The sequence below is a fragment of the Netta rufina genome (genome assembly GCF_964035555.1).
Source record: "Netta rufina genome assembly, chromosome: 6".
NCBI lineage: Eukaryota > Metazoa > Chordata > Aves > Anseriformes > Anatidae > Netta > Netta rufina.
Window position 1 is genome coordinate 30,083,571 of NC_140129.1, and position 27,642 is coordinate 30,111,212.

The following is a 27,642-nucleotide window of genomic DNA, read 5'->3' on the forward strand; positions in this document are numbered from 1 at the left end:
AGGGGAGCATGCTGGGTGAAAGAGCTGGCTTTTCAACTGGTTCACCATGGAGCATCACAAAGGGCTTTTCTCCTGCTCTCTGCTTTCTTTTGGTTATGAAAGCCAGCCCCCACCTGGCCGACTGAGCAGCTCTCTGCAGCAGCCTTTTTCTCAGTTCTGCTCTGTCCTGTCCTGCTTGCTTCCTTCCAGTAGTGGTTACTAACTTTCCTGAGCTCTACTCATCCAAATCACTAGAGGAGCCATTTGGCAACAGTTCCACTCCCAGAAGACTCTCTCTAATATGCCCAAACAAAATTAGGCTTTGGTTCAGGTATTGCATATGCAACCTGACCCGGACCTTTTGCATTCAGCCTTCATGAAGTTTGGGCTATATACATACTAAATTTGGTCTGTAGGCAGTCTTTCGGCTTCTCGCCAGCAAGTCCCATTATTCACACAGCGCTGGAGGGAAGCCTCAACTCTTTGCTTTTGACCAGGAGATGGAGGCAGAGCTGGAAAAAGAGACAAAATGGAATTTGAACCTGTTACCTGCTACATCTGCTAGCACTGCAGATGAATTCTGGGTACTGTATGCCCTTGGAAACTTCTAAGTAGAAGCTGGGCAACTACAGAAAGTTATTTTCAGTAGTTTAGTGAAGTTTGGGCAACCACGAGTAGCATAGCAAAAGCCCATTAATTAATGCATTACTGAATTGCAGCCAGGTGCATTGTTTGGCTACAGATGACTACTGTTTTCTTTGCATTTCACTTCCCCTCTTTTCCACTCTTCATAATTTACTGTCTCCTCAGCTCTGCCAGCATAACAGCACATGTAGTTGCTCCCCAGCCTGGTTCTGTCAAAATGATCTAGGTTAGCTCAAATGCTTTTGTTAGTCAGTTCTCCAATTCAACCAAAGCATTTCGACAGAACTGGGTTAGGGAGCAAGCATGGATGCCATTGTGCCAGTAAGGCTGAAGGAGATCTTGGTAAGGGTGAGGTAAGACCCTACATTGAAGGCCAGTTGAAGATGGACAACCTCTTAACTTGGCTCGGCCCAAACAATGCATCTGGCTACAGTTTGACTCCTATTTAGTGAGAAAATTCAATATAAAAACATACTATTGACTGTGCAAAGCAGAAATAAGAAGGGAGGCCTTGATTGAAAATAAAAGACCCGTTTGGTGACTTGATGGTAGTATACATCAGATTAATTTAGAAGGCTCAGTCTAACTCATTGTGCCCTAGTAATTTCAGCAGTAGGAACAAAAGTTTAAAAGGTATGGCATATCTCACTCTTCCGTCATTACAGGTATCATCTGCAGGTGAGGGTTCTGTTTATTACACAGGAAGAAATGTCTCTTATTTGCACCATTAAAGTTACATATGAATTTCAGACATTGTACTTCCTCACATTTTAACTTTTAATTTTTGAAATTTATTTACAACAGGAATAAAACATGAAACCTACAGACAGGTGATCTCAGAGAGCAAATCCCACTGTGTTTCAAGAGTCCTGTAAGCATAATTTGTACACATCCCTTATGTCACAGACTATTTTGGATTCAGACTTTGGTGGCCTAAAAACTGTGTTGAGTAGGCACAAATTAGGGTGGATACTGCTTACATTTGACCTGGTATCAGAATAAGTGGACAGGTTTGTTCCTGTGAAATCCGACTGACTGCTCTCACTCATGCAGGTGCTCCAGTAATGTCAGTGGTTTGAAAGATATGTCTGGCAGGGCACACACATGCACACACAAAGGGATTTTCATACCTTGCGGTTCTCCCTGGAAAGTAGGTTAAAACAAGGGATGAAAAAAGATGATACTTCTGTTGAGTGTCTCCTAAATGACATAGCAAGGGTTCTCTTTTCAAAGTCTGCCAGTACATCTCACTGTGAAACTGGTGCAGGTAAGGGTTGCATGACAGGTGAAAGATCTCTGTATAAACCAGGAATAACAATGAAAAAAGGGGGGACTGAGAGAACAGCGTTGTAGTGAAGGTACTGCTGCAAGTAATGGCCAGTGAGGTATTAAACTTAAGTGTTGCTACATTAAAACTACTTGGGCAGAAGGATGTTGTTTAATAAAACTTTTTCATTTGCTCTAGCTGTGCCTGAATCTGATCCTGATTTTGTCCCTTAGCATTATGCAGTGCTCTCTGTCTCAGTGGAAGTAGTCATTCCTCCCAGTTGTTTAGGTCTTTGCTGATCACGGGAGTTCTCAGTTCATGCACAGCTGCCTAGGCAATATCATTAGCTTCTTAGAAGGGCAGAAATCTGCTCAAATGAAATGAGTAGTGGAAGAAGTTTCTTTGTCTACTTTTATCTAGGCTGATATCTTCTACTTCTTGAACTACCAGTGAATTAACCGCTAATAAAACCAATTTCTGTAACATCATATAACCTAGACACATATGGAAAAAGAATATTTTCTGTTATGGCATTTTGTTTAGTAATGAACTAACCTGTTCTGCATCAAATAATGACATGAACTATTTCATGGTGGTGATTTCTGTATCATTGGGATTTTGTATTAGCATGCTACTCTGATGCCACGGATGTTATCCTAGTGGCATGAGCAAGAATAGAACATCAAGACGAAGAAAAGATCAGTGTAACTCCACTGGTGTCCCAAACTGATATAAAAGTAGCATGAAAAACTCCTTACCAGGTTAAGAAGATGTAGGTTACAGTGTAAGTGTTCACATCTGAGTCATAATTGCATGATGCTTTTGTACAATATGTCTGAATTTGCCTTTCCTGAAGCAAAGGTCATGGAAGGTGTGGGTACTTTTCAGAGCATCGTGTGAAATTTTAGATGTGTGACTTCAGTCTGAGGGGATAATGTGGTTAAACTCAGCTGGAAAATGACTTGGTGTTCCAATGGTGAGCACAAAACTAATGAAATCAGTCTTGAAGACAGAAATGTTTTTGAATGCATTGCTCTACCATTTGTGTGGGATTCCAGATTAACAAAAATGTTAATGCAGAGCACCATGGCTGACTGCATCACAGCCAGAACAACAAAGTCTTTTTTACATCTTAATTTTTGGGAAACTTCAGTGACTTTGTCAAAGTTACAAATTCCGAGCAGTTATAACTTCTGAGTTCATCTTAATTTGTGCAGGCTTTGGAGAAAATAGTATATGATGTGGACAAATTTAATTTAACAAATGAAACAGATCAAGCAATCAAGTAACCTTTAGTGAACTGTAACATGCTGTGATTAAAGACCTACAAGTGCAGTTACTCACTTCTGAATCATTCTGGATCACTTATACAAAGTTAATTGTATTTCTTGTTTGATTTAAGATACATTGGTTACTTCTCTGTCGGTTCTTAATATGCATGCAGAGAGAAAGATACTTCCTTAAAAAAGAATTTATGAGCTCTTTAGTATAGAGATTCTGTTGTCCTTGAAGTGGATGGATCTCAGACAAGTGGCTTTCATGGCAATACTGCTAGCTAGAAACGATGCAAACTTCACATGACTGAGAAATCAATTGAATGCTTTTTCGAGTGTTTGGAACACAGCTTTTATTTTATTTATGTGGACATTTGGAAGCAGGAGTCTGTGATATTTTTGTCATTTCATATGATGATTTCAGTTGCAGGTCTGCTAGTCCTCACCAGGATTCAGACAAACAAAAGGAGAATGACAGGCTTACATATTCATGGCATTTCCAGCTCAGTTTGCAGCACTGGAGCTCAAGTTTAGCTCTGGCAGGCATTTTTCACTCACCTAGCTGAGTTCTCTTTTATTCCTTGCTGAATGTAATTTCATTCAAACACACTGAATTACAACACTCCCAATGTACATTGGCCTAGAAGAGAGGCCAATTAGAGCTACTGACTTTCTGCATTTTTTAATACTGGTTCTCCCTTTCTTTTCTGCTTTTATTTATTTTACCTTTTCCTCTGTGTTAAGTAATTACAAATAATATGTAGTGTATATGCTGTCAGCACAGACAATGTTTTTTGCAGTTTTTCAAATACTTCAAAACCCTGGAAAACACAGAAATGCTCTATTTCTATTTATAGTTCCTTTGCTCAATATACCAAGGACTCTATTTGCCTTCGAAATAGCTTGTAAGGTAGAATATAAATGACTAGATAGATTAATTGGTTTAAAATCTGGTCCATTTTAATAATACATGCTTGTCTGGAATTTTGGCTGCTGGTAATGCATGTGTTTTCTATATGCAACCACAACAGTGGCCGTGCTGAGTTGGGCTGAAGGCCCTGGCTCCTGTTCCTGTTCCTGACAGCAGCAGGTGCCTGGTGGTCCTGGTTCTGGCCATCTGCATCTCAGCAAGCCCCATGGTCATGGGGATGCTAGCTTCTGATACCCTTGTTCTTCTAGGAATTTCTATTAACACTTTTTAAAGCACTTCTTAGGTTTTTAGTATTGACAACATCACATGGTGCTGTAATTAGGTACTGTAGGAAGAAATATTCCCATTGTGCTTTTTTGAATTTACTACATTTTGACTTCATTTGTTGCCTCCATAATTCCTGTACTGGAAGAGGTAAATGATGGCTACAGCATTTTCCTGTTAATCATCTCCATCCCAGTCTTAAGTCTTCTCCGTTGTATGCTCCACCAGTCTCTTCTGACAGCAGTAGAATCCTTTTCTGTTTAATCCTTCCTCATGTGGGAGGCATTCATTATCTTTGGTCATCACTGACTTTCTTCATGACTTATGAAGAAATTATGACTTATGAATTTCTTATGTTCATTTTACCAAATTACTACTGAGCACTGAACTGATATTTTTGCAGAACTTTCACAAATGTAGATTCCAACTCCTGCGGTTAATGGCAAGTTCAGAAATTGTCGCTGTTAGATAAATTTAGGATTTTCCCTATGCATATTACTTTATATAATAATTAAAAAGAAGCCTGCCCTGAAAAATGACATCCTGTGTCAGGAGAGTTGGCCAGTGAATTAATTTTTTCACGTACTCTGTAATTCTGTACTTGTATTAAGTATATACTTTTTAATATCATGGGAATAAGTTTCTTTTGAAGTAAATGAGATATATATTAATCCTCAAGGTCTGAAATAAAATCCCTTCTGCTAGTGTTTTCAACATTTGTGACATAGAGCAGTGTTTTCTAACAACTGGTCCATAGAATTATATTGTTTACTGTGTTTTTAAATTAATTTATCCATGAATTAGGGAGTAGATGATAAAAGTGTAGATGTAGGAGAAGTACTGCAGCTAAAGGCATCCGTTTGTCCAAAGGGTCTGGAAAGCATTAAAATTGAATATATGCATTGAGAAGCATAATGGATTGTTTTTCTCTCACACCTGATTTTAGAAACAACAAAAAGTGCCTGCAGGTGAGTTTCCCTTCATACTTACTGCAAGTACTGCCCTGGCAGGGGATGGATGTACAGTTCCTCCTGTGTTTCTACAATTACTGTGACAAATACTCTGAAACTAAAAATTCTCTCTATATAGGGCAGTCACATTTTGAAAGCTGTGAAAATTACTTTTACTGAGCACCAGAGAACAGAACCAAAGAGCCATCTAGGTTGAAAGTGACCTTCAAGATCATCAGGTCTAATTGTCAACCTGACCGTCCAAGTCCCATCACTAAGCCATGTCCCTCAGTGCCACATCCATGTGTCTCTCCAGGGATGGCCACTTTACCACCTCCCTGTTCCAACGCCTGAAGAAATTTCTTCTCTGTGAATAAATTCTTGCAGAGATGCAAGTTTGCAGAGATGCTTCATTTTCCTGTGGAACAAATCTGCGTGGGTGTCTATGTAGACGCAGTTTGTGCATGCATCAACACATATGCGCAAGTCATTTTCTTTATCAAGGTGTGACCTCCTTTCTCATTTGTCTGAAAATGTTTTTAATTAAAGCTTTCATATTTTATGAATTTAGAGATGTGATGACATTTTACACTTGTTTTGGAACATGTTGTTTTTGAAAGAAATCATACTGTTCCTCTCCTATTTTTTTTCATATAGCTAGGATGCTTAAATATTTGGTTAAGATTTCTTGAAAAATATTGGGTATAGGTGTGGTATACAGAACAGTGAGTAGAGAATATATATACAGAATAGTGGATATAGATGTGCTGTACAGAACCTGTGCAGTGCCCTCGGCTCTCACGTAAGTGTGTAACACTGGCTTTAACTTCCTGGGGAGTGGTTATACAGTGCATCTGCCCAAACACTGTGAATACAGTTCTCATGAGAGATAGCTATGTGCAAGTACGCTTGGAAGACTTCAAAAAATACAGAAAGGTCACAAAATCCTTGAAAAACTTTTTTCACAGCAAAGAGTGATGTGACATTACAGCTATAACTTCCACTTTTCTTTTTCTTTTTTTTTTTTTTTTCTTTATTTCTTACGTAGCTGTGAAGCTTTATTTTTGTGGGGTCTGTTTCAGCATGACATGCCAAAGTTGTTAAGTTGTTATTTCACTTACATATCCTTGACTCATAAGGAAATTTGTTTTCACTCATCAGTTCTTTTTCTTTCCTTCTCTTTTTCTTTGTTCCTAATACACATGCTGGAATTGTTAGAAGTAGGCCAGCTGCTCTTCCTTTCTGGTTTATTTGGAACTAAGCTTTTTGATAATTTTAGCAGTTCTTCATTACATCCAACTTATTAAGTTAATCAACATTTGGCATTTGGAATATAAAACCTTCATTCTGTTTACCCTTCCACTTAATTTTAAATGAATCATTCTCAGATTGTATCATTCTCAGATTGTATAATTTATTTTATTTTTTCCTACAATGTTGAGTACTGAAGCTAAAATAGAATCACTTCTTAATGGCTCAGAAGTGATTTACTATTTTTTTATAGCTATCAGATTCAGAATATTACCCCTATTGTTCCTCACAGCATTTGTTCTCCAGCCAGCGTTGGCCATAATAAGGTAATTCCCAGTAGGAAAAGGAATTGCCATTCCTTCATTGATGTTTCAGAGCTATATCCATACCCAGTACCGACCTTGAGGATTTGGTGCACACGTTTCATTACAAATAAGGAGGAGTTATGTCATTTTCCATGACATTGATGACATTATGATTAGATTTCTGGGTAAATTTTAGTAATTTCTTGATGTTTTCTTAGTATTTTAGGAAATGGGTTTAAAACTCAAATTAAGCATAGTTTTCAAGCATTGTTTTATGTCTGGATTTACTAGTGTTAACTCTTGACATCTCTCTGATAAAAACCTTTTTTCATTTGCCTCTTTACCTTCCTCATGTCAATCACTATATATTCTTGAATGAAATAAATATAATTTGTGTAAAATGGTGAGATTTAGCTTGACTGTTGCCACAAAGAATTTGCAGACAATTTCTTGTTTATTAAGAAGGCTAAAAAAGCCCAACCCAGCAACACTGAGAGTGACTCTTTTAATTTCACCTGGGGTTGTAAATCAATATCCATTTACTATTCAGTTACTGCTTGCGTTTCCCTAGATAATAGTATAACACATGTAATGTCAATGCAGTTTGGCATTTGTCCTCATTAGTATGGCAAAGGACACTTTTTTGCAAGAGTAAGCAAGCATCATGCCATATTTCTGACATTTCCTGCAGAACAAAGAAGGAAAATGTAATCAGTTTGTATACAAAAGACGTGATGCACATCTGATGTGGTGCCTCCAATGCTTTTATAAAAGAAATCCCTTGTAAGATTAGGCCGCGTGTAATTCTATCATATATTATTGATTAAAGTTGAAGAGGGAGCTTGGAGTGGCACAGTGTAGCATTTTGAGTTCTAGTTTATTTGCAAATTCAATCATTTATAATAAATACATAATATATTTAACAACATCAACAGCTGAATTATAGGTCAGTAGCAATAAAGCAATGCTTGTGTTTATATGTACATGTGTCCCTATACGTACTTCTCTATACACTTCTGGTCTCTCACATATATATATATATAATTTATTGCACATAATTTCAAATCAAAGTACTGTATATATTAATTATACATCAGAATCCTGTTTTGTTATTGTTACAGTAAGTTTGGTGTGATGGTTCATTGTTTGGCCTTAAACAATGAATTTAACCCTAAAACACACATGCTGTTACAGGTTGGTGAGAATGTTGCAGATACATGAAAAAAATGTGTAGTTGATAGCTTTTATCCTAAATTGTGGGTTACTAGCTAATTGAAGGGATTGATGAAGTCTTGTTTTCAGGTCTTGGTGCAGTGATACAAAGTGAGTGTGGAATTGCTTCGTCACAGTGCCTTGGCACTAAGGATACAAGTTTAAACATTCATAAGGATTTTGTTTTGGAGCTAATAATAGATCTTTGTGTCTCCATGCGAAGAGTCTGCTACTTGAGTCAGACGCTGGGCTGTCGGTTTGTTTTCTGACAGTGAAAAGCAATTAAAACTCTTGTCCCTTTTGAAGCTAGCTGGTGAGGTAGGCCCTCTGGCTTCCCAGAAGCTCCCTGTAGACTGATTACATAAACTATTTATTACTTCTGAGAAAGTGTGGTAGAGATTTTGACTTTTTTAAAAAAGTGTTTGTGTTAGGAACATCTCTAAGGGCAGGAGAGCAAAATTCATTTAAATGAGGTGCTCCCTGCCAGCCGGCATGCCCAGGTGAGGTGAGGGCAGGCGGCAGCCAAGGGTACATGGAGGTGGGGACGGGGAACAGGGTGGCAGCAGGCCCTGGTGGGTGCTGAAGAGGATAGTGACCCATCCTGGACTGAGAAAGGGTCATTGTGGGGATGTGTGAGACAGCAGGGATGGGGAAAACCAGTATTTAGCAGCACAAACCCGGTGTGGTTTGGGCTAGTCACAACATCACTTCTGCCAACAGCAGCTGTAGCATTCCAGGAATACGTCCCTACCTCCTCAGCCAAGATGTCTCATTTCATTTCAAACCCTTCTTTCCTGGGCAAGACTCGGCAGAGAAGAGGTGGGACACGCTGAGAGGCTGCCTTCTGTGGGAAGGGCAGAGCGGGATGAAGAAATGGTACCAGCAGCTCCTGGCTGTGATGCTGGGGGGCTGCTGGTGGTGGCTGACGGAGGAAGGAGGCTCACCACTGGTGAGGAACACGGGAGAGGCCTTCTTCTTCCCATGCCAATAAATACCTTTTTACTCAATGCTGTAAACTTAGGGTGAAATAAGAACATTTCTACATCCCAAAAGAAGAAATTAAAGGTGTGTAAATGAAGGACAGAAGAGAAAAAAAATAATTGGTAGAAATAATGTGGTAATATGGTATGAAATCTGGGCAAGTTATTAGGGTCAGAACGAGTAAGACATTCTAGGAAAAGGCTAGGAGCACAGATCAGCTAAAATTCAGTTATTATGCTGGGAATTGTGTTAAAATATCTCCACCTACTAAGCTGAGCACTGAAGCATCCCCTGCAGCTTTTTTTGTAGTTTTTACAGTAGATTCAGAAAGAGATCAAAGTCACAACATCATCATCAACAAATTTTCCTTAAGCCATAAGAAGACTGCTGCTTTTGGTGAGATCCTTGAAAACAGGGATGGAAATGTTGTCATGTTTTTTAAGACCTCTGTTCTCATCTGCACTGGTGGGGACAATGCATTTGGATAAAGTGCAGGAAAGCTGCCTGCGGACTGCTATTATTCCTTTTTTAGGAGCAAAGAAAGCATCCTAGGAAAGCTCTCTTTTTTTTCGGGGAAACTACCATGGTGTAAAATCTTGCATAAAAAAAAAAATCTTAAATTGGGAGATTGCAGCTGTTAGAGTGCTGTGTAATGAGATGGCGGCCCAGGATGAGCACCTAGCTTTATGTACACTGCTGTTTTATACATGAAGCCATCTAGCCAGATAACGTGTGCCTATTAATTGAGGTCTCATGTACGGTGTAATAGTAATGAGGGAATATGATGAAAAGAAATGGAAAAGGAAAGAGCTTTATTTACAAGGCTGAGAAGCCTTTATCATATGGAAATGATCAGAATTTAAATTTTTATCATCTGTCCCAATTTGCTGCTGCTGCTTTAATTAAAATAACACCAGGAATGTGTGCAGTGAGTCTGGCTAGATCTGCTGCGTGCTCTTGATGACCGTCAGATGCTAAGGCAAGGGCTACAGAGAGGGCACGACTGAGGGAAGATCCTGAGGGAGACGGTGCCAGATGGCCAGGCTTATTTTATTAATTTGGCTCTCCGTTATGGTTTCTCTCGTCTTCGTTTCTCCAAATGATGGTTAGTTTAATGGGCAGCATTTCACAGCCCCAGTATGACGTGCTTAACTCTTCAGGCCCCGTGGCGCTGCAGCAAGAGGGATGCGCCAGCCCCAGGTCCTGTCACGCGGCGGCCCTGAGGGATCAGGTAATATGTTGAGCCCCTTTTAGCGGTCACATCCTGCAGGCTGGTGGTGTACCAGCACAGACAGATGCTCTCCTAAACTACTTCCAGCTTCTGGTCCTGTATGTAGCCTCCAAGGAGCATTTTGAGCCAATTTCTGCCCTTTTGCTGCCTCACCTGCTCGGCCTGTGTGCCGTAGGTGCCAGCCAAGCTGCTGGGCTTCACCGCAGATTTGGGGCTGATCTCTTACATCTACAAAACCTTTTTGCTAGCAGCATGTAGCCTCACGCTGCTTCTTCCAGCTGGGTGCCTGGAGATCCAGCAAGCCTGGAAAAGGACTGAGGAAAGTGAATTTAAGTGATTTTTTTTCCCTTCAGTTTTGTCTCCTCGCCTTGTACTGAAGTATCGGCCGCCTCCTTGTGGCTGTTGTGTAAAACTGCGACGAACTGGAGATCATTCTTTAAATACTGCTTAGAGAGACAAAAAGAGATACAATCTTCTGAAAGTCTATTCTGCACAGTCTAAAGCAAGAAATTACTGAGGTGTTCACATTAAGAGCAGCGTTTTTTACCTTATTCTCTTTCTATGTTCAGTGTGATTGCAAAGGAGCAATGATTGATCCGGTCACTTTGGTATTAGCAATAAAATGAGCCTGTGTTTTATTATTAAACAAAAAGAACTTAGGAAAACTTTTTAGTTCCTGAAACCTTGATAAAAATCTGATTCATAAATTCACTCTATGAGTTTATTCAGAAACCTATATCACATATAAGTTGCCTTGGCTGTCACTAAAGCTGTTAGACTGATTTTGATCACAGTATATATACTGCTATTTTTCAGGGTCAATAACTGATGAAAGGCAGTTCCTATCAGTTGGTGACCAGCTGGGTCGAGATTCTGTAGGGAAAAAAGAAAGTTCAGGTCCTTCAGACTCGAGGGGATCATGAGCAGGTTTGCTCGCCATGCTTACTATTGCAAAGAAAGTGAAAATGAACTTGCTCATCTGTAGAAAAGTTGTATTCAGCCTGATGGCATGAGAGCAGTGCTCTGACTGCTAGCTCAGGGTAGAGACTCTGTAGTCATTAGGTTGAGGGAGCGTGTCATTCTGCTTCAGGTTATTCTGAACTCTTACACCTATGCTGTACATTAAACATCAGATGAACTATTTAATAAAATGTTAGATGAGATCAAAATCCCCAAACCAACCAGAATTTGTCAAACTATCAAAATTAAATCGTTGGGTGTGGTAAATATACATTTTTGAGGAAGAAGCACAACATGTAGAAGCATAAATTTGGCAGGAGCTTCTTGCAAAGCTTATCCAGCCTTTGGAAGCTTTGTTGTTGTTTCAGATCTTCTGGAAGCTTCCAGCTTTACCCGCTGGGCTGGCACCAAGCAAACATTCCCAGTCTTTCCTGACTCCAAAACTAACTGGGTATCTTCCAGTTATTTTGGTAAAATAATTTCACAAATGCCTTTTTTTTTTTCCTACCGTTACCCAGTTGCTCTAGTTCTTTGTTCTAACCTCTTCTGTTTTGTGCTCCTTCCCTCAGTGCGTTTCGTCTTGCTGTTCAATACTGCACCAGCTCTAGAGAATGAGCTCATGGCTGACAGAGAATGAAGTAGACGTGGAAAATACAACTTAAAAAAATTGCTGGAAAACATACGGAATGAATTATTTTGGGGATGTGAGCACACTGCATTAGTAATCCAGTTCCCAGTGTATCTTCCTATGCAGCCCTCAAAACCCTTTTTTGATTTCTTTGGGTGTTGAATTGCTGCTGAAATAACGAAAATGGATGGAGGTGATGATGAATCATGATGACAGTGTTTACTATCAACAGGGATTTTTGCCAGGGTATTTTAATCGGTAACAGGGTCCCAGTGGCACTGGCCCACTTAGACCTGCAGATAAAAAAAAAAGTATTCTTGATATTTCCTTTATTTCTACTGATGTTGCAACAGCTTAAATTAAAGCTTCTATGAAGAGTAATAAATTAATCTATTCCAACTCTGTGGTTAGGTGGCAGGCAGGCATGGTAGTGCTTCTGCATTGCCCGTGGGCTGATGGACCTCACTGGGGAGGAAGCACAGGGACCCCTTTTGGGCACCTGGCTGCGGTGCCGGTGTTTCAGCACCCAAAAGTGGCTCTGCTCTCCCCAGCTGAACACTAAATAGTCAGGGGAAAGAGGTAGGCGCCTGCAGATGACCTCTTAGAGAACGTATGTTAAACAATAATTAAATTTGCCCTACATAGACATTCAGCTTTCTGTCAGGGGAGCCTAGGGAGCTCATGTTATGTATTCAAATTAAGCAATGTGGATATTTCTGTAGCTTTGAAATGAAAGCCCAGTGAAAATTTGTTTTCTAAGAGCTAAACCCAATTTTGCACATCAGTAGCAAAACTCATATGGCTATAGCTTGGACCAGACTTTACCTTAGGAAAGAAGGAAAACAAACATAATCAAAGCAATTGCAGACTCGGAAATTAATTAAATTATTATTTCTCACATTAGAAAAAAAAAAAAAATCAACAAAGATCTGGTAAGTGGGATTTTGCTCTCAGTCTTTTATCCTGCATGTAGAGCCTTTGTGTTTGATTGCATTAGACATCAGATTACTAGGCAGTCTGCAGTCAGCCCAGCAGGTACATAAGCTGAATCTGAGGAGTTTGGGTCTGTTCAAATTGTGTTGCTTGGAACCATCATTAATTATGTCTGCAAGAGCAATTACTGACAGTACTATAAACAGAATAAGCACCGGCTGTCATGAAAGTAATAACTCAGGAAATCTTTTTCTCAGGTTGTATAATTCAGTGGCACAAGTAATTGCATATTAACGAGTACTATTTGTCATTTAATATGTAGGACAGGACCATAAGATGTACTTATGTCTGATGTCTTTTCTTTCAGGATGATTTCCTGTATAGCGTCTCCGTTTTAAGTGGCATCCTTTGCACTGTTTTGGCAGTAATCAAATTTATGCTGGGAAAGGTCCTTACAAGCAGAGCGCTGATAACTGACGGTGAGTGTGGAGATGATCCTGTTGCACTTATAGACTCCCCAAAGGAATTCTGCAGACACATAGAGTGCTAGTGGTCCCTGCACAAGGGAAACAAAATGAGAAAGCCACTGGAAAACAAACAAGAAACAGAACAATCCATGGTACCACTGGAATCTTACGTAGATACTGAAATGGGTTTGTCTGATGGAAGTCAAGCAGTTAATGGCTAGATAGTAAGCAATAATACAAGTATAGAGAGAGCATATAATCAATGAGGTGTGTGTCAGAGGTTAGACTGCAGCGTGGGGCTATGACACCAATTTATATAGCTTTGGCAAAGTCACATCCATCCTTGCTGCCTACACCTGGTGAATAAACTCATGCCTACAATGCATGTGTAGCAAGTCTGTTGCAGAGAATGCCTCCCTGCCTTCAGCAGCAATCAGCCTTCATGCATATAATTGCATTAGTATGAGTAATTTAAATCTACTTCATTTTTCTTTTTGTGATGTGTGATAACACAAGTATTTATATTTTATGTTGTCCAGCTTATATAAATGCTTTGTGAGTATCTATATTATAAATACAAAAGAAGCAAAAAAAAAAATAATCAAAACAGCAGTGCAGGGAGGTAGGAGTAAGTTACTGCTTCCCTGCAGGTGTAATTATTTCCCAGCAGACCACGTTGTTCAGTGAGCCTATTCCTTACTAGCGACCCCCTTTTTGTGTGAAACAAAAAGATCAGCAACCTGCAAAAAGGATTCTGGAAAGGATCCTGGGAACTGGACCAGTGAGTCTGACTTGCTTTGCTGTCAGAGTGTAAGCAAGATGTGTTGACTGTTTTAGAACTATTTCTAAGCAGGCAAAATCTAACCCTCCCTTTAAAAAAGGTGTCCTGTTTTTTAAACAATCAACTTTTTTTCAGACAAAACATTAACTGACAAAATCCTGTATCACTTTAGCTCTGAATTGGTCTCCTGTATAACACAGAGATCACTTTGCCCATAATTACATCCTTGTGCTAATTATATTGCTTCTGAGCTGGAGCTTGCTCATCCTTTGATTAAAAAATTAGGGAATAAAGTAAACAATTAACTCATTCTGCTTTTTATTTCTATTTTCTTCTTTCTAGAGCTATTTTAGAAAATGTGAGAGGCTGATCTTACCACATGTAGTTAGATAACTTCTTTCACAAAAAATATTTACATGTATACTTGGTTTATTAACAATCAGGAGGAGACAATGTGATTCAGTGTCTGAGACAGATTTAACACTCCCTTGCATTTCTTTTATTAGTGTTTTCTGTTTCCTGCTGTTTTACCTCCTGTGATCACTGGCTGTATAGCAACAAACTGTTCTGAGTAAGCTGAGCATACATTCTTCTTTCTGAAAAATAGGTTTATTTCCAAAACTTCAGATTCTCTGCCATACATGTCAACTTCTATTGAGGATATTTGTTCTTAGAAAACGTTTGTTTTCGAATAGGGCTTTACAACAGTAGCTCTTTAAAGCCTTAATATTTTAATCCTGATAAGGCAGAATGTCATTTATACAGTTTGTGTATAGCAAAATTTCATGGCCTTTTGGATAATAAATGCAGCCCTTTCCTATCTTGAATTTTGCACCATCTCAAAGGACAGGTGCAGAGATGAGACAGACGGGTAGTGTCACCCAGCTTTCCTGTAGGTTTTAGATACCCATTTCCCTCCCAGATTTAGCCACCTGTTGTATCCTGTGCTAGTGAGCCTTATGCACAGAATGTGGCATCTGGTTTCATACCTGCAGCCTGCTGCACCAGCAAAGAAAGGTTTGACTGAAGGACAGGCAGGAAGAGAGGACAATTTCCTCTGAAAGTAGCTTTTAGATCATTTGGAACCGTCAGCCAATAATAGCAAGAAAATGTCTTATTATTTCCTGCCTTTTGCATATCATGGTGATGGGATCTGACTTCAGCTTGAGCAGGGAAAGTAACACTGCTTTAAATATATAGTTAATTAATTTATACTTAATATATTTATACACACACTATATTTCATTGACAAGTATAAGCAGTACAAGTTATATTGCTTGGGAATAAAAAAGAGCAGGAGCTCATTCGAGTGCTTTGTGTCAATATTGGTTTAGCTAGACTGGTATAATTAATTCAGCAATCAAGCACTTACGTGCAAGTTTTGAGATTCCTATTGTAGAATGCACTACCACAGCTGGAAAACAAACAAGCAAACAAACAACAACACAAATAAACACAGCCCCAAACCCTTTTCTCACAGGTTGGGGAGTCTGAGACCTTTCGCTCCCCATTCTGCCACAGACATGCTAGGTAACACGTGCTTTTCCATGCCAGGGTTTCCTTTGCACTTAAATTCCCCCTGACAGGAACCCGGTGCATCTTAATCAAAATATGGATGGATTATACAAGTAGGTCAGCTATAGAAGGTCAAGTCTTAGCTACATCTTTCAGAAAAAATGAACACAACTTAGGTAGGGCTGGGATGTGGGAGGCGTGGATCAAAGGAGGCGTTCAGGAGTAAGTGCCATGCATGTGGTTCTTGGCAGACATGGAGAGCTGGAAAAAAATGGACAATTAGTATAAGCTGCAGCTGACTGGAGTTGGCTCATGACACAGCACAGACTATGTCAAGTTAGTCTTCTTCATTTGTCATCATGGTATCTAGCATTTGGAACCCAACAGAGGATGAAAAGTTTGGGACCAACTAAATCAAGACACAGTATGGGGAAATGAATGTAAAATATTTTAAATCAGAACTGACAAGTGACAGAGGTCTTACAAAACACTGGTCAGACACCAAATATTCCAAGTTTGTTGTGTAGACATGCCCTGGCTCACCTAGCGTATGGGTCCCTCTCTGGTGGTACCGCTACAACCACGGCTTTTCTCCCTACAGGTGACCTTGTCTCCGTATGTGAGGTTATTGAGATTTGATTCTCCCTTTTTCCCCCCCCCGTCTAGGTTTCAACTCTCTTGTAGGTGGAATAATGGGATTTTCCATCCTTCTTAGTGCAGAAGTGTTTAAACACAATTCTTCTGTCTGGTTTCTGGATGGCAGTATAGGAGTTTTAATTGGACTAACAATATTTGCCTATGGGATCAAGTGAGTATCTCCTGCTAGTAGGTATTTCTCTATATACTGTAGGTGGGCTGTCTTGTTAATGGAAAAAGCTATAGCTCTTAAATGCCAGCGTAACTTCTGTGAAATCTGTCACTGGATTTTGTTAGACTAGCTGCCAGTATTGAAGCACAGCGCATGAATAAGGACAAAAGACTGGCTGTCTCTCATCAGTAGGAAGGAAGGCTTTTCTATACCTGAATTTAGAGTTTTGGCCTTGAAATATTAAAAAAATAATAATTACAAATATGTGGTAAGATCACTCCATGCTGCACTTCTAAGCACTGTTTTTTCCAGCAAAACCATAGCTTTAAGGTAAGATGCCTAAGCTTAAAGAATGGTCTTACCTCTGATTTCTTTCTTAGTCTGACCCTGTAGCAACTTCGGAACTGAAGGTTAGCCAGTTATACTTCAAATAATGCTGTTTCCACTAAATTGCAAGATGATTTCTTGATTCGTGACATCAGAAATAGAGGAAGATCAAGTGAAGCTCTGCCACATGCTCCTCTACTGCCACAATTTCCCTTGGCGGCTTGGAATCTAAGGGTTTTGTGTTTCATCTCTCTTTCTGCCATAAGACAAAGGGGGAGATGCAGCAACCTATTTAATTGGAGTCGCCACTGTAGAGAACTAGCCCTAGGCTGCAGTAAGCCCTCTGGAAGCTGTGTGCTTTTTTTTTCCCCTTAAACTTGGAAAACTAAATTAACATTTTAATGGGGAATACCATTCCTGGAAAAGCACTATAATTGCTGTTACTTCAATTGCAAAGCTAGCTATTCTGGAAAACTGTAGCAGCAAATCAGTACCAAAATATTTAAATGTACCAAACAGCGTTGGAAACCTTTCGTACAGCCTCTGAAATTCGTGCTACTACATCCCTGCCAACATTCTGCCCGACAGTCAGCTCAGCCATTGTGTCACCAAGACACAGTAAGGGATAATGAAGAAAACAAAGGGTAAAACTAAATTCTGTTTTAGCAGCTGACCTGATTTTTTCCAGTTGCTGGAACTGCTGCAGTTCTGTGTGGTTAGAGACCTTACAGCAGCTGTGTGGGAATCAGGTGGCTACAAGATGCTTTCTTCCACTAATGCCCCATCTTCCCTAGCCAGAAGTGACTGCTGCTGTGCATTTCAGTTTCCAAATGCAGCTGTGTGTCCAAACTTTCTAAAGGCAACACCAGCTCTGTACAGTTTTAGACTCCCTTTTGGGCAGAATCAGTTCTGGGGCAGAATTAATATAGATCGGGAGAAAGCAAGATAAGGGTTACTACGTGTGAGTTTTCTTTTACTCATAAAATAAATTTGTGTGTATAAGTAAGTAAATAAAGCCCCCCAGTTCTAGGGCCTTCTTTTTGTGTCCCTGCATAACCGCTCCTCTGCTCTCCCCTGCAGGCTGCTCATCGACATGGTTCCCCGTGTAAGGCAAACGCGCCACTACGAAATGTTTGAGTGAAGCTCACACCCTCTTCTTTGTAAGGACTGTAGACCTACAGCATCATGCATTTTGGCAAGTGGTGCCAATGGTATTTTATTAACTATGCGGTTTGTTTCCCGTGGTCTGTTTTTGTTAAAGTTTGTTTTAATGGGAAATCTCTCTGTAAAACCGGCATATGTGCACACTGCTTGCAATTCAGCGAAACAGCAGCATTTTTCTGTCAAGTATGCTATCGATTCCTGTGAAAATAGAAAACATGCAGTTTGCAGTTTTAACCCAGCTGCCATGTTGTATACTCTAGAGTGAAAGTGTTCTTAATGATGTGATAAACCTGTGGGTAAAGAAGTGCCAGTTTCAGATCCTGTTTTTTTCCCCCAGCCTGTATTTTCCTCAACATGTGCTGTAACAGAAGTGCAAGCCTTGCTAACCTCTTTGGCTAACAGAGTACCCTGTGTAGAGAGCGGACACCGAGAGCTGTGTTGCTTGAAACACTTAAGTAGCAACTTCTTCCACCCCTTTTTAACTAGACCCACAGAAAGAGCAGTTGCAAACCTTTCTGTGAGCAGAGAGGTACTCCGTTTTAATCCTAAACCAACTGAAACTATCCCTCCTCAGTTTAAATTCTGATTTTTCCTAACAAGACACCATCCATTGCTTTGCATGGATCAAACAAGCACACACAGTATTACTGTACAGACCAAAGCCAAAAAGTCCTGCAAGGAAGAGGAGCTGCTTGAGGAATGGGATTCTCATCTTCTATTGTACTTTGCACAGATGTGTCAGCGTGTGTGACTTTGTGGTTGCTCTGTAGTCTGACAATGACACAGCAGTGGCTCAACCTGGTGGTGAGATAGAGATCTATTTATTAGACTTAGATTGTTCCGTAAAGTGTTGCTCACCTTCCATCACACGTCTTATGTATTACTAAATAGCAGGTTAAATTATCAAAGAATCTTGATGTATAGTCAATAAAACTGGTATCTATTTTATACAGTACCTGTAAGTAACATTTGAAAACTATTTCCAGAATGTATCATAGAGCAAAGTCTTCCTGTATAGCAGCCTATTAAACTGGATTCTCTGGCTATATCCATTTTCTCTTTATTTTATATATTTCAGGTTGGCTTTCACAACACAGAGACAGTATTGTTGCTTCTGTTTATCAAAGGTGGATAAAAAATAGCAGACAGTCTACTGTAGAGGTTGAAATAGGACTGTGGTAAGTAGCCAAGTAGCTAGAAATTCCTATTTCTAGCTACTCTACAATAGGTTATGTAAATGACAGTAGCCCTACAATGAGTAGTTTAGTGATTGAAGTAAAGTGGGGACTCTGTTCACCGGCACCTTGTGTTATCTAAAACCGTATTTCCCATCATGTGTCACTTAGCAAGTTCTTAGCCAGGTTCTCAAGGATCTTTATTAAAAGCAAACCCCAAATGACACATGCAGGGAGAGACCCCAGAGGTTTCACTGGCCTGACAGTGCCTACGTGAGGTGTGCAGCGCTGGGAAGGTGACACGCTTCCTTTTGAAACACAACAGAAAATGCTTTACTGCAAAATGAATTTTGTTTGGCTGCTATAGCTGGTTTACACGTATCTTGGATTGATCAAGTTTGTGTAAATGGTTGTAAACAAACTTCATACTACTGTTTGTATCAGTATCCTGGTGCTGCTTATGCCCGACTGTCACTGGGTGATGTTAGACATCACCGCGCGGCACTCAGTGTAAGCTGCAAGTACAACACGTGACAAGACACAGGAGGTCCTTCATAAATGCATTCAGCAAGAAGTCCAGAAGGACCTAGCATAGAGGATTTGTCACCATACAAAAGGTGGACTTCTAAATAGCACATACCACCCCAAAACCCTTTCTTCATGCACAAGGGCCTAATTTGTTATGCTTTTGCTTAGTCCTCATATTTTCCCACTGTGTTTCCCAAGTCCCCTGAAGAGAGCCATGAAACTGGTACTTCCCTGCTGCTGAACTCACTTGTGTCGAGCGTCTACAGCATCAGAATCATAGCCCCATGGCCCGAACCTACCTGTATTACACGTTTCATGTGTTTGTTAGTTCTGTTCATACTGTTTACCCTTTTCCACCTCTTCAGGGGCTTTGTTACTTCTCCAGTCCCAGTGCTAGTCACTAGAATGACCCCTGGGACCTACTAACAGAGCTGCCCCGCAGGGCTGTGCACTACAGCAGCAGGTTCCTAGCAGAGCCCAGCGCCAGCTGCTTCAGAAGAGAAGCAAGAAGGTAAAATTGGTTGTGGCAAGATACTTAACTCCTGCTATAATCTTGGCAACACGGTCCCAGACCATTGAAAGCACGTAGGACATTCAAAGCAGTGTCCAGCTCCAATGTTAAAGCAGCCTGTTAAAATGCTGAGCACAGGACAATGCAGATGTGTTCCTGCATGAGGCACAGGTAAAAGCTGAGTAAATGAAGTTTCACACCTCTCAGAGGATGTTTGTAAGCACAGCCTCCAGCTGCATAGCCTGGGAAAAGGTGAGGTTAAACAACTTCATCTTTTTTCTTACCAGATTAACTTTACTGTGAGGGTGGGCAGATGGTGACACAGGTTTCCCAGTGAGGGTAACGTCCCAGCACTGCCAGTGGTCAGCAGGCACCTGGATAATGCTCCCAGTAACACGCTTCTGGTGAGAAAGTGGTCAGGCAGTTGGACTTGGGGATCTTTGAAAACCCCTGCCAACCATCCTGTTCTGTCCTATCCTGTCCTGTCCTGTCCTATCCTATCCTAATCCTATCCTATCCCTAATCCTGTCCTATCCTAAACTGCAGAAACTTTTCAGGTGCTTCAAAGCACTTCTGATATTAGCAGGTAAGTACAAGAAAATAACTGCAACACTTGTGCGACTTCAAAGGAAAAAGACCAGGAAACAATACCTCAGAAATGAGAACAAATACATGCCGATGAAGCCAGCTAGCATCAAAGCCACTTCTTTTGGCACACCACATAAGGAACGGCAATCACTGCTCATCCAGTTTACTGAGATGTCCTGATCTAGCTGGGCACCCAAAGGTAACACTTCCTGTATTGATTTTCTTCAGTAGATGTCTGCACCAGTTGTTTCCTAACTATGGCATAACAAGTGCCCAGCTATGCTGAGTGAAGGTGGACTTCTCAAAAAAGCTGAGGTAGCTCAGGACGAATCACCTGAACCTCAGCACTGCCCAGCGTGCCATTTCACTTGGTGATCACAAGCTGCACACTAAAGCCTACCCAAACTCAGAGCTGCAAATTAATCCCTGAAAGTGGCGATGAATCTGAGCAGAGGCTTTGAGTTTGCCTTGCAGTTCAGCAGAGAAGGAAGCTATCAACAGCTCTCACAGCAAGGATTACAGCAGCTGCAGTCTTGAGCCCCAAGCCGTGCCTTGCATATGCCAGGTAGGGACGTGGTACATGTTGAATACTTCCCTTGTTAGACAATGGAAATTGGTCACGTTCCCTTTGTAGTTAAAAGCTACATATATATATTTTTTTGAACTCAGAAATCACCAAGTTCGCATCCTGCACTGCTGTAGTCCGCTTGCAGCTTTGTAGGGAAGCCGTAACTGAGCACGCTGCCTCTGCAGCCACAGAGGCAAGGAAGCACCGGGGCTGCTCCCAGGGGTGTCCCCGGGCTGCATTTCTGCAGCCGCCCCATCCAGGACTTGCAAGGTGGAGAGTGCTTTTCGCTGTGCTCACAGCACCCTTCGCTTCTCTCAGGCTGCTGCTGTGGGGGGAGCAGTGCCACCGCGCGGTGCTGTGGCCGCACACACCGCCCGTACCCGTAACTGCAGGACGAAGCCGGGGCACTTCGGGGCTGTTCCCTGCCTGGTGCTGCAGGCTGGGGCCAGCACGGCTGCTGCTCCGGCAGTGTGAGAGGAGACCCCAACACCACCTGCATGCCCAGAAGTGGCCCCACCGCCAGGGAAAGCAGGTGCAGGAAGGCTGTGATACATTTTATACCAAGCCTTTACAGAAGGGCTACGATGTTTAAAGTCTGGTTCACCAGTAACAAGCACACATGGCCATTTGTCAGCCAATGCTCTTGCCACCAACTGGTATTTTTCAGAAGTCACGTCTCAGTGACACGGGCCTTACAGGACTGGGCCTCACAGGACCATCACCCTTCACCTCAGCACGCTGGAAGGAGTAAAGGAGCCATCGAGCACAGTCCTGGGCAGGTCCCATTGCCTCCTGCCTGCTCTGGAAGGGGGAAATCAAAGCCGAGAGAGGGCTTCAGAGCTCTGCTGCGCTGATCTTATCGCGAACACCAGCCGTCACTTGCTGGAACAGCAAAACCTCGCTCCATGGTACAATTTCTTTAAGAGATGCTGCTACCATTCCAGCATCTGTGTCTGGCACACTTTGCTCTGAAGGCTCCCTCGTCACAGCTGTGCACAAAGCGATGCCTCCGCTCCCCCAGGCTGAGGGCTCCAGTAAAGCGAGACTTCACACCCAGAGCCTGCTCCGTGCAAACATCCCTAAGTTTTTGGCAACAAAGATTTACTGTGAGGAGTTCAGTGAAATGCAACCCCCCTGATTGGTACAGTAATAAAACGTGCAAGTGCCAACAAGCACAACCATAAATTAGGAGCATCATTAGGCAGTCAGCTGGCCTGCTGCATGCTGAAGTGGAAAGTAGCAGCATGAGGGAAGCCTTCCAGTGACTGCTTCGTGCTGCTCGCAGAAATGTTTCCATCTATGGGCTCTCTACCAGCTGGAGTTTGACTGAAACCAGTCTAAATGTGCAAGAGTTAAAGCACTTAGTATTTAATCTCCCCCAATGATCTTCTTTCCAATACAGCTGCACAACACGTGTGGTTTTTATTCCAAGTTCGAGCACTCATACATTTTTTTTCTGTTACGTGACTGCAGCACATCTGACTGTAGCTGCCTGCCGTCTTACAGATGCCTCCTTACAATGTCAGAGCTGAACAACAAGTAGGGAAACGAAGCAATGCCTCGTTCCAGCCAGCAAAAAGACCTGCAGCTGGATAGCCACAACCAAGGCACAAGCCTTCTCCCAGCTTGCAGGCATTTCACGTTCTTGCTTCAGCCTGACATCTTGATTAATGCTATTGATTACTAGTGGTGTGTGTCATTAATCAGAATAGGAAAAAAAGGGGGAAAAAAAAACAAGCCCAAGGTGATAGTCACAGCTTTCTGTACTGTTCTAACTTTCAACTACTCAGTTGTGTGACCAGATTAAAAAAAAAAGTCCAAAACATACAAACTTGGAAAAAGGTAGAAAAAGGAAGTGGTTGTAGCCAAGTAAGCAGTTGCTTCCCTCCAGTGTAGTTTCAAAAAGTATGAAGCAATTGTCTTACAAATGGGCGTTTCTATAACATAAACGGCTCCTGTTCCTGCTCTTCATTTTTTACTCCTCCCCACCCCCCAACCATTTTACTACCCAACGCAATCTGTGCTCCCCTCTTAGCCTCTTCTATTAGGCCTGGATGGCTCCACTGAAACCTCTCAGTGCTCCTAAACTGACTGTTTAGCATAAGAATTTCTCTTTGTAGACATGTATATTGCATGTCTTTTCTGACACATCAGCTCATAACCTCCCAGGCATTTTATTACAGCACCTATCAAGTGCCCGGGCAGCACGCCCCAGTCCCTGATGACACAAGTGACATCTCACACAGTCCTGGCACTTCCCAGGAGGTTGCTGCAGCACCTACCTGCTGCTCTCCGCTGCTGCTCTCCAGCAGCAACTCCAGCCCGGCCGTGGGAGGGATGCGAACTGCAGCAATGCAGGCGCCCGGTCCGAAGTTTCCTGCCTGATCTCTTGTTCCACATGTGAGCGTTTCTTAAGCAGCGCAAGCTCTTTGCTTTTGAACTTGGATTTTGATAGACAACACTCCGTAAGGCCATGCTGGCACAACACAGCTTTTCTCTTTGAATGGCATGATGTACCTACCACGTGAGTACTGTATGGCAGTGTCTCACCGTGCAACTCCCAAATCTTCCTTTTGTGCTTGAAATTTCTAGGAAACAGAATTCCTAACTAGTGCAGTGTAGACCTGTCCTCCTGAAATAAAGCTTGATTTTATGCCTTTTTTAATCCAATGTAGATTTAAACAAACCCAAACCAGATGATTACTTGCCTGTTCTGATCACCAGGACGTGGGTCAGTGGGACAGCTCAGGCGATGGCTGGCTTTGCAAGGGGTGGGCCAGCAGCAGCAGCAGAATTGCAGGACAGGCCACACAGATACCATACAGAAATGGGCAGCTCGTGGGCTCCCCATTTAGGCACAAATCAATCATAAATCCAAATCACACAAGAAAAAAGTTTATTGAAAAATAAAGTTCTCCCTAGTTTTTTTTCTACAACAGTGAAAACAAAGCATTTTTCTATGCCATTAAAGTACAGACATTTACTTTTCTAAAAAAAAAATAAAATAATCCCATCCTACTGAACCCCAGTAACTTGACAGTATGCGAACCACTGTGTTCTGTTCTTTTGGAATCAAACTGCTTGAACAAAATATAGTGGAACACAAGCATTTAAATACAACAAAGAATCAAGATTTTAGGAGAGATTCAGACCAAACACACGTGGTACCAGCCAGCTCACAGACACCTAAAAACTCTCACTGATTCCAAATTACTACCTGAAAAAAGCAGCTTTTTATTTTTACAGATTCAGTAAGTTTTTGTTTTGTTTTCTCCCATTTATGGTGCTATGGGGATTAGTCAGGATTTTACAGCCTTTGCCCATGGAGAGACTCCTCCAGGGGATGAATCAGAGCAGAGCCCAGAGAGCTGCCCCACGTTACCCTCCAGAGGCTGACCCTACAGTGGCCAGCCCAACAAGCTTCAGGAGACAAACCTCTCTAAGCTTAAACTAGTTTCTTAAACTAGTTTTGTGAATATTCCCCTATTTTTGTCATTTCTCTCTTAGAATCTTCAGGGTAACCCTTCTCAAGAATATTTATTTTTCCCTTTGGTAAACACTGCCATTTCCTCCTCCTCTGCTGTACTTCTTTGTGAAAACCAAAAAAACCCCAGGGCTTCTTAAAAATGGTTTTCACTGTCATTGTAGCGCTACAGCCTTGTTAATGACCATAACAAATTAGTTGTGGGCATAACCCTATTAAAAAGAACTGCCTTCAGACAGCAGTTGATTAGATTAACTTGATTTATCGTGTACCTGTGTGATACCTTGAACTCCTTTGCAGCTGCTGGGATCGAGGCAGGCCGTGCCACCTGAAGGCTGGCTGGTACCTGCAGGCACCTCAGTGCACTGCGATCTGGGCATCTTTCCCTGGTACAGGGAGGCAGCAGCGCGTTTCACTCTTGCTGAGAAATGTGGGGACAGCAGGGTCCGTGATGCATCAGTTCTGCAAGCCCTTGTGCACCCTGAGGGATGCTGCTCCCATGCCTTTGATAAAGGGACACGGAGTCTCAGTGCAGGACGCCCACCCCAGTCCCCAGCAGAGCAAGGTGCTTCTGATTTGGTTACAGCTGAGCATGTTTTTAGCGCTGTGTGTGTGGGCCGTGGGGTTATGACTCATTTTATCAATACTTAAGGACCTGATTGATTTACCCATTTAATAAGCAGGTGGCTTAGTGCTGTTGCGAGGCCTGCTGAATCAAAAGCTACTACTGGTTTTCATTAGGTGGATATGTGAAGGATTAGAAGATGCATCGACAATGGTTGCACTTTGTTTTCCCCTGGAAGAAGACCACAAACAATGCCTCAAATCTGAGGTTCAGCCCCTGGTATTTTCAGCACATTCCTACAGTAAACATTTCACACTTGATACACGGAGCTTGCTGTTTACATGTTCCATTTAAATATAATATCTGGAAGTTACAAACTAACTTTAAAAAAAAAAACACACTATAGAGCTGTTTAAAAATGTGAAGATGAGCTAAGTCACTGCCCATAAAACAGGTTTTGATGTTACATTTCCAGCAGTATTAAAGCACATCTAAAGGAAACTGTATCTGTACCAGGCCCCTTCAGCCTGAAGAGAAAACATACATGTGTCAGTGCATTGCTCTCCTTGACTTTACAGTGGTCCCTAAAACGATGGGACCAGAGAACTACAAATGGAAATCACAAGTTGTAAGTTGAAGGCATAGCAGCTGTAGAGCAAACATCACAAAGGAATAGCCATGCCAAAAAAGTTAGCACCCCTGGAAAAAAAAGACTGTAAAACTGGAAATGGAGAGCTAATACTCTCTTTAAAAACAGCAACAACAAAAAAAACAGCCTCCACTGCCCCCAGCACTTCAAAATGTAGGCTGGACAGACAGACAGCCAAGTTCTGCAGTGACGCTCCTGAACAAGTAACACCAACCCAGCGGGCAATGGCAGGTGCCACAGCAGAGGCAGGACGGGTTGCTGATAACGCGTGCAGTGCAACCTGCGTCTGGTGTCCATGCTGTAGCACACAGTGCTTTATTAAAAAGGGAGAGCTGCTTTTTTTAATTTGTGGAGAAATTAAAGGAGGAGTTGCACTATCACTGAAGCCAGTGGGAGTCGTGAAGTTAATTAGACTTGGATGAGATTGCACCCAGCCTGATTCATCCCCTTTAATTTATTTTTCCTAGGAGCAAAATCTGGTCCTGAAATGTATCTTGAGCAAAATTTATACTTAAAAAAGCAATTTGAACTTTGTTTATGTTGAGAGCAGCAAACTTGTAAATCACCTTTATGACGCAGAGGGGCCACTCGCTTTTCAGAGGGGTGAGAGTCTTTCATTTAAAGGGTAAACCGAGGACCTCGAGTAGGATTTAATGGACAGCAACAGCGTGACCAGGTAAGGAGAGAGGACACAGCTAACAACCTCATCTGCAGCTGCCCGACACTTTGAACAAGGCAGAATGCTGTCAATAAGCATGTTTTGAAGTCTGGTACAAGTGTTTGGGAGCGGAGCTGGACAGGGAACGCGCAGAATCCTGGCTCTGCCCACAAACAGGCCCGTTCTGCCGAGACCTGGGCAGCAGCTCTCAGGCAAAGTGTCCTTCTGACAGCAAAGCAGTAGCATTAAAAGGAAAATCATCTGCAGTAAGATGAACAGGCAGAGGTCCCTCTCCACTGAGACCTGTAAATTCAGATGTCATAAAGGACTGTAGGGGCACCTGGCTCACCCCATGCATTTCCTCCTACAGACATCCCCATCTGAAAAACCGAGCTCCTCACCAACTTGAGCACAGATCTTAGCTCTTCGTATTGATCAAATCAGGTATGACTACCAGGTATTTTCTGTTAGCATTGTCTCCCTGGGGAATGTAACGGCTTTAGTCTGCTCTCTGGCCATTACACAGACATCTCATCCTAGCAGGAGCACACCTGGCAAATTACAGGTATTCAGTAACGGGCATTTTGCTTGCAGAACCAACTTTTTGCAAGAATCATTAATATGTTACAGTTTCTTTTATCTTACTAACCCTTACCTTGTATTTTTTTTTTTTTTTTAGAACCAATTTCCCTGCTGTGTAAAAACATTCAAAATTCACCCTGCTAACAGGTATATGCTCATCAAGCACCACTTTTACCTGCAATTAGTGTTCCATTATACTTGTTCAGACAGTGTCCACATTCAAAACACCCATCCAAACCCCAAAGTTAAAAAAAAAAAGGCACATAAACATTAAATATTTGTAGGAGAAACAATCTGATATAAACAAACACAGAGCTGCAACTATAAAGTACAAAAAGAAACAAAGAAACTAAGCAAAAAATGCAAAAAGCAACTCTATTTATACATGTGCAAATCAACTTGCATATATGAAATAAATGAGGTTTATATTGGCATTTTTAAACAGTGTGTATTTACCAACT

The 27,642-nt window shown here is 41.6% G+C and overlaps 1 protein-coding gene across 1 annotated transcript in view; it reads left to right on the forward strand.

Annotated features, from left to right (window-relative positions):
* TMEM163 (transmembrane protein 163) overlaps nucleotides 1–17,850 on the forward strand; it is a gene marked incomplete at both ends in the record, with an annotated part of 94,282 nt that extends 76,432 nt beyond the window's left edge. The window contains 3 exons of the mRNA XM_084289004.1: nucleotides 13,179–13,290; nucleotides 16,241–16,382; nucleotides 17,790–17,850. Of these exons, the coding sequence (XP_084145130.1) occupies nucleotides 13,179–13,290; nucleotides 16,241–16,382; nucleotides 17,790–17,850 (315 nt within the window). The remainder of the gene's footprint in view (nucleotides 1–13,178; nucleotides 13,291–16,240; nucleotides 16,383–17,789) is intronic.
* Between the last annotated feature and the right edge of the window lie 9,792 nt (nucleotides 17,851–27,642).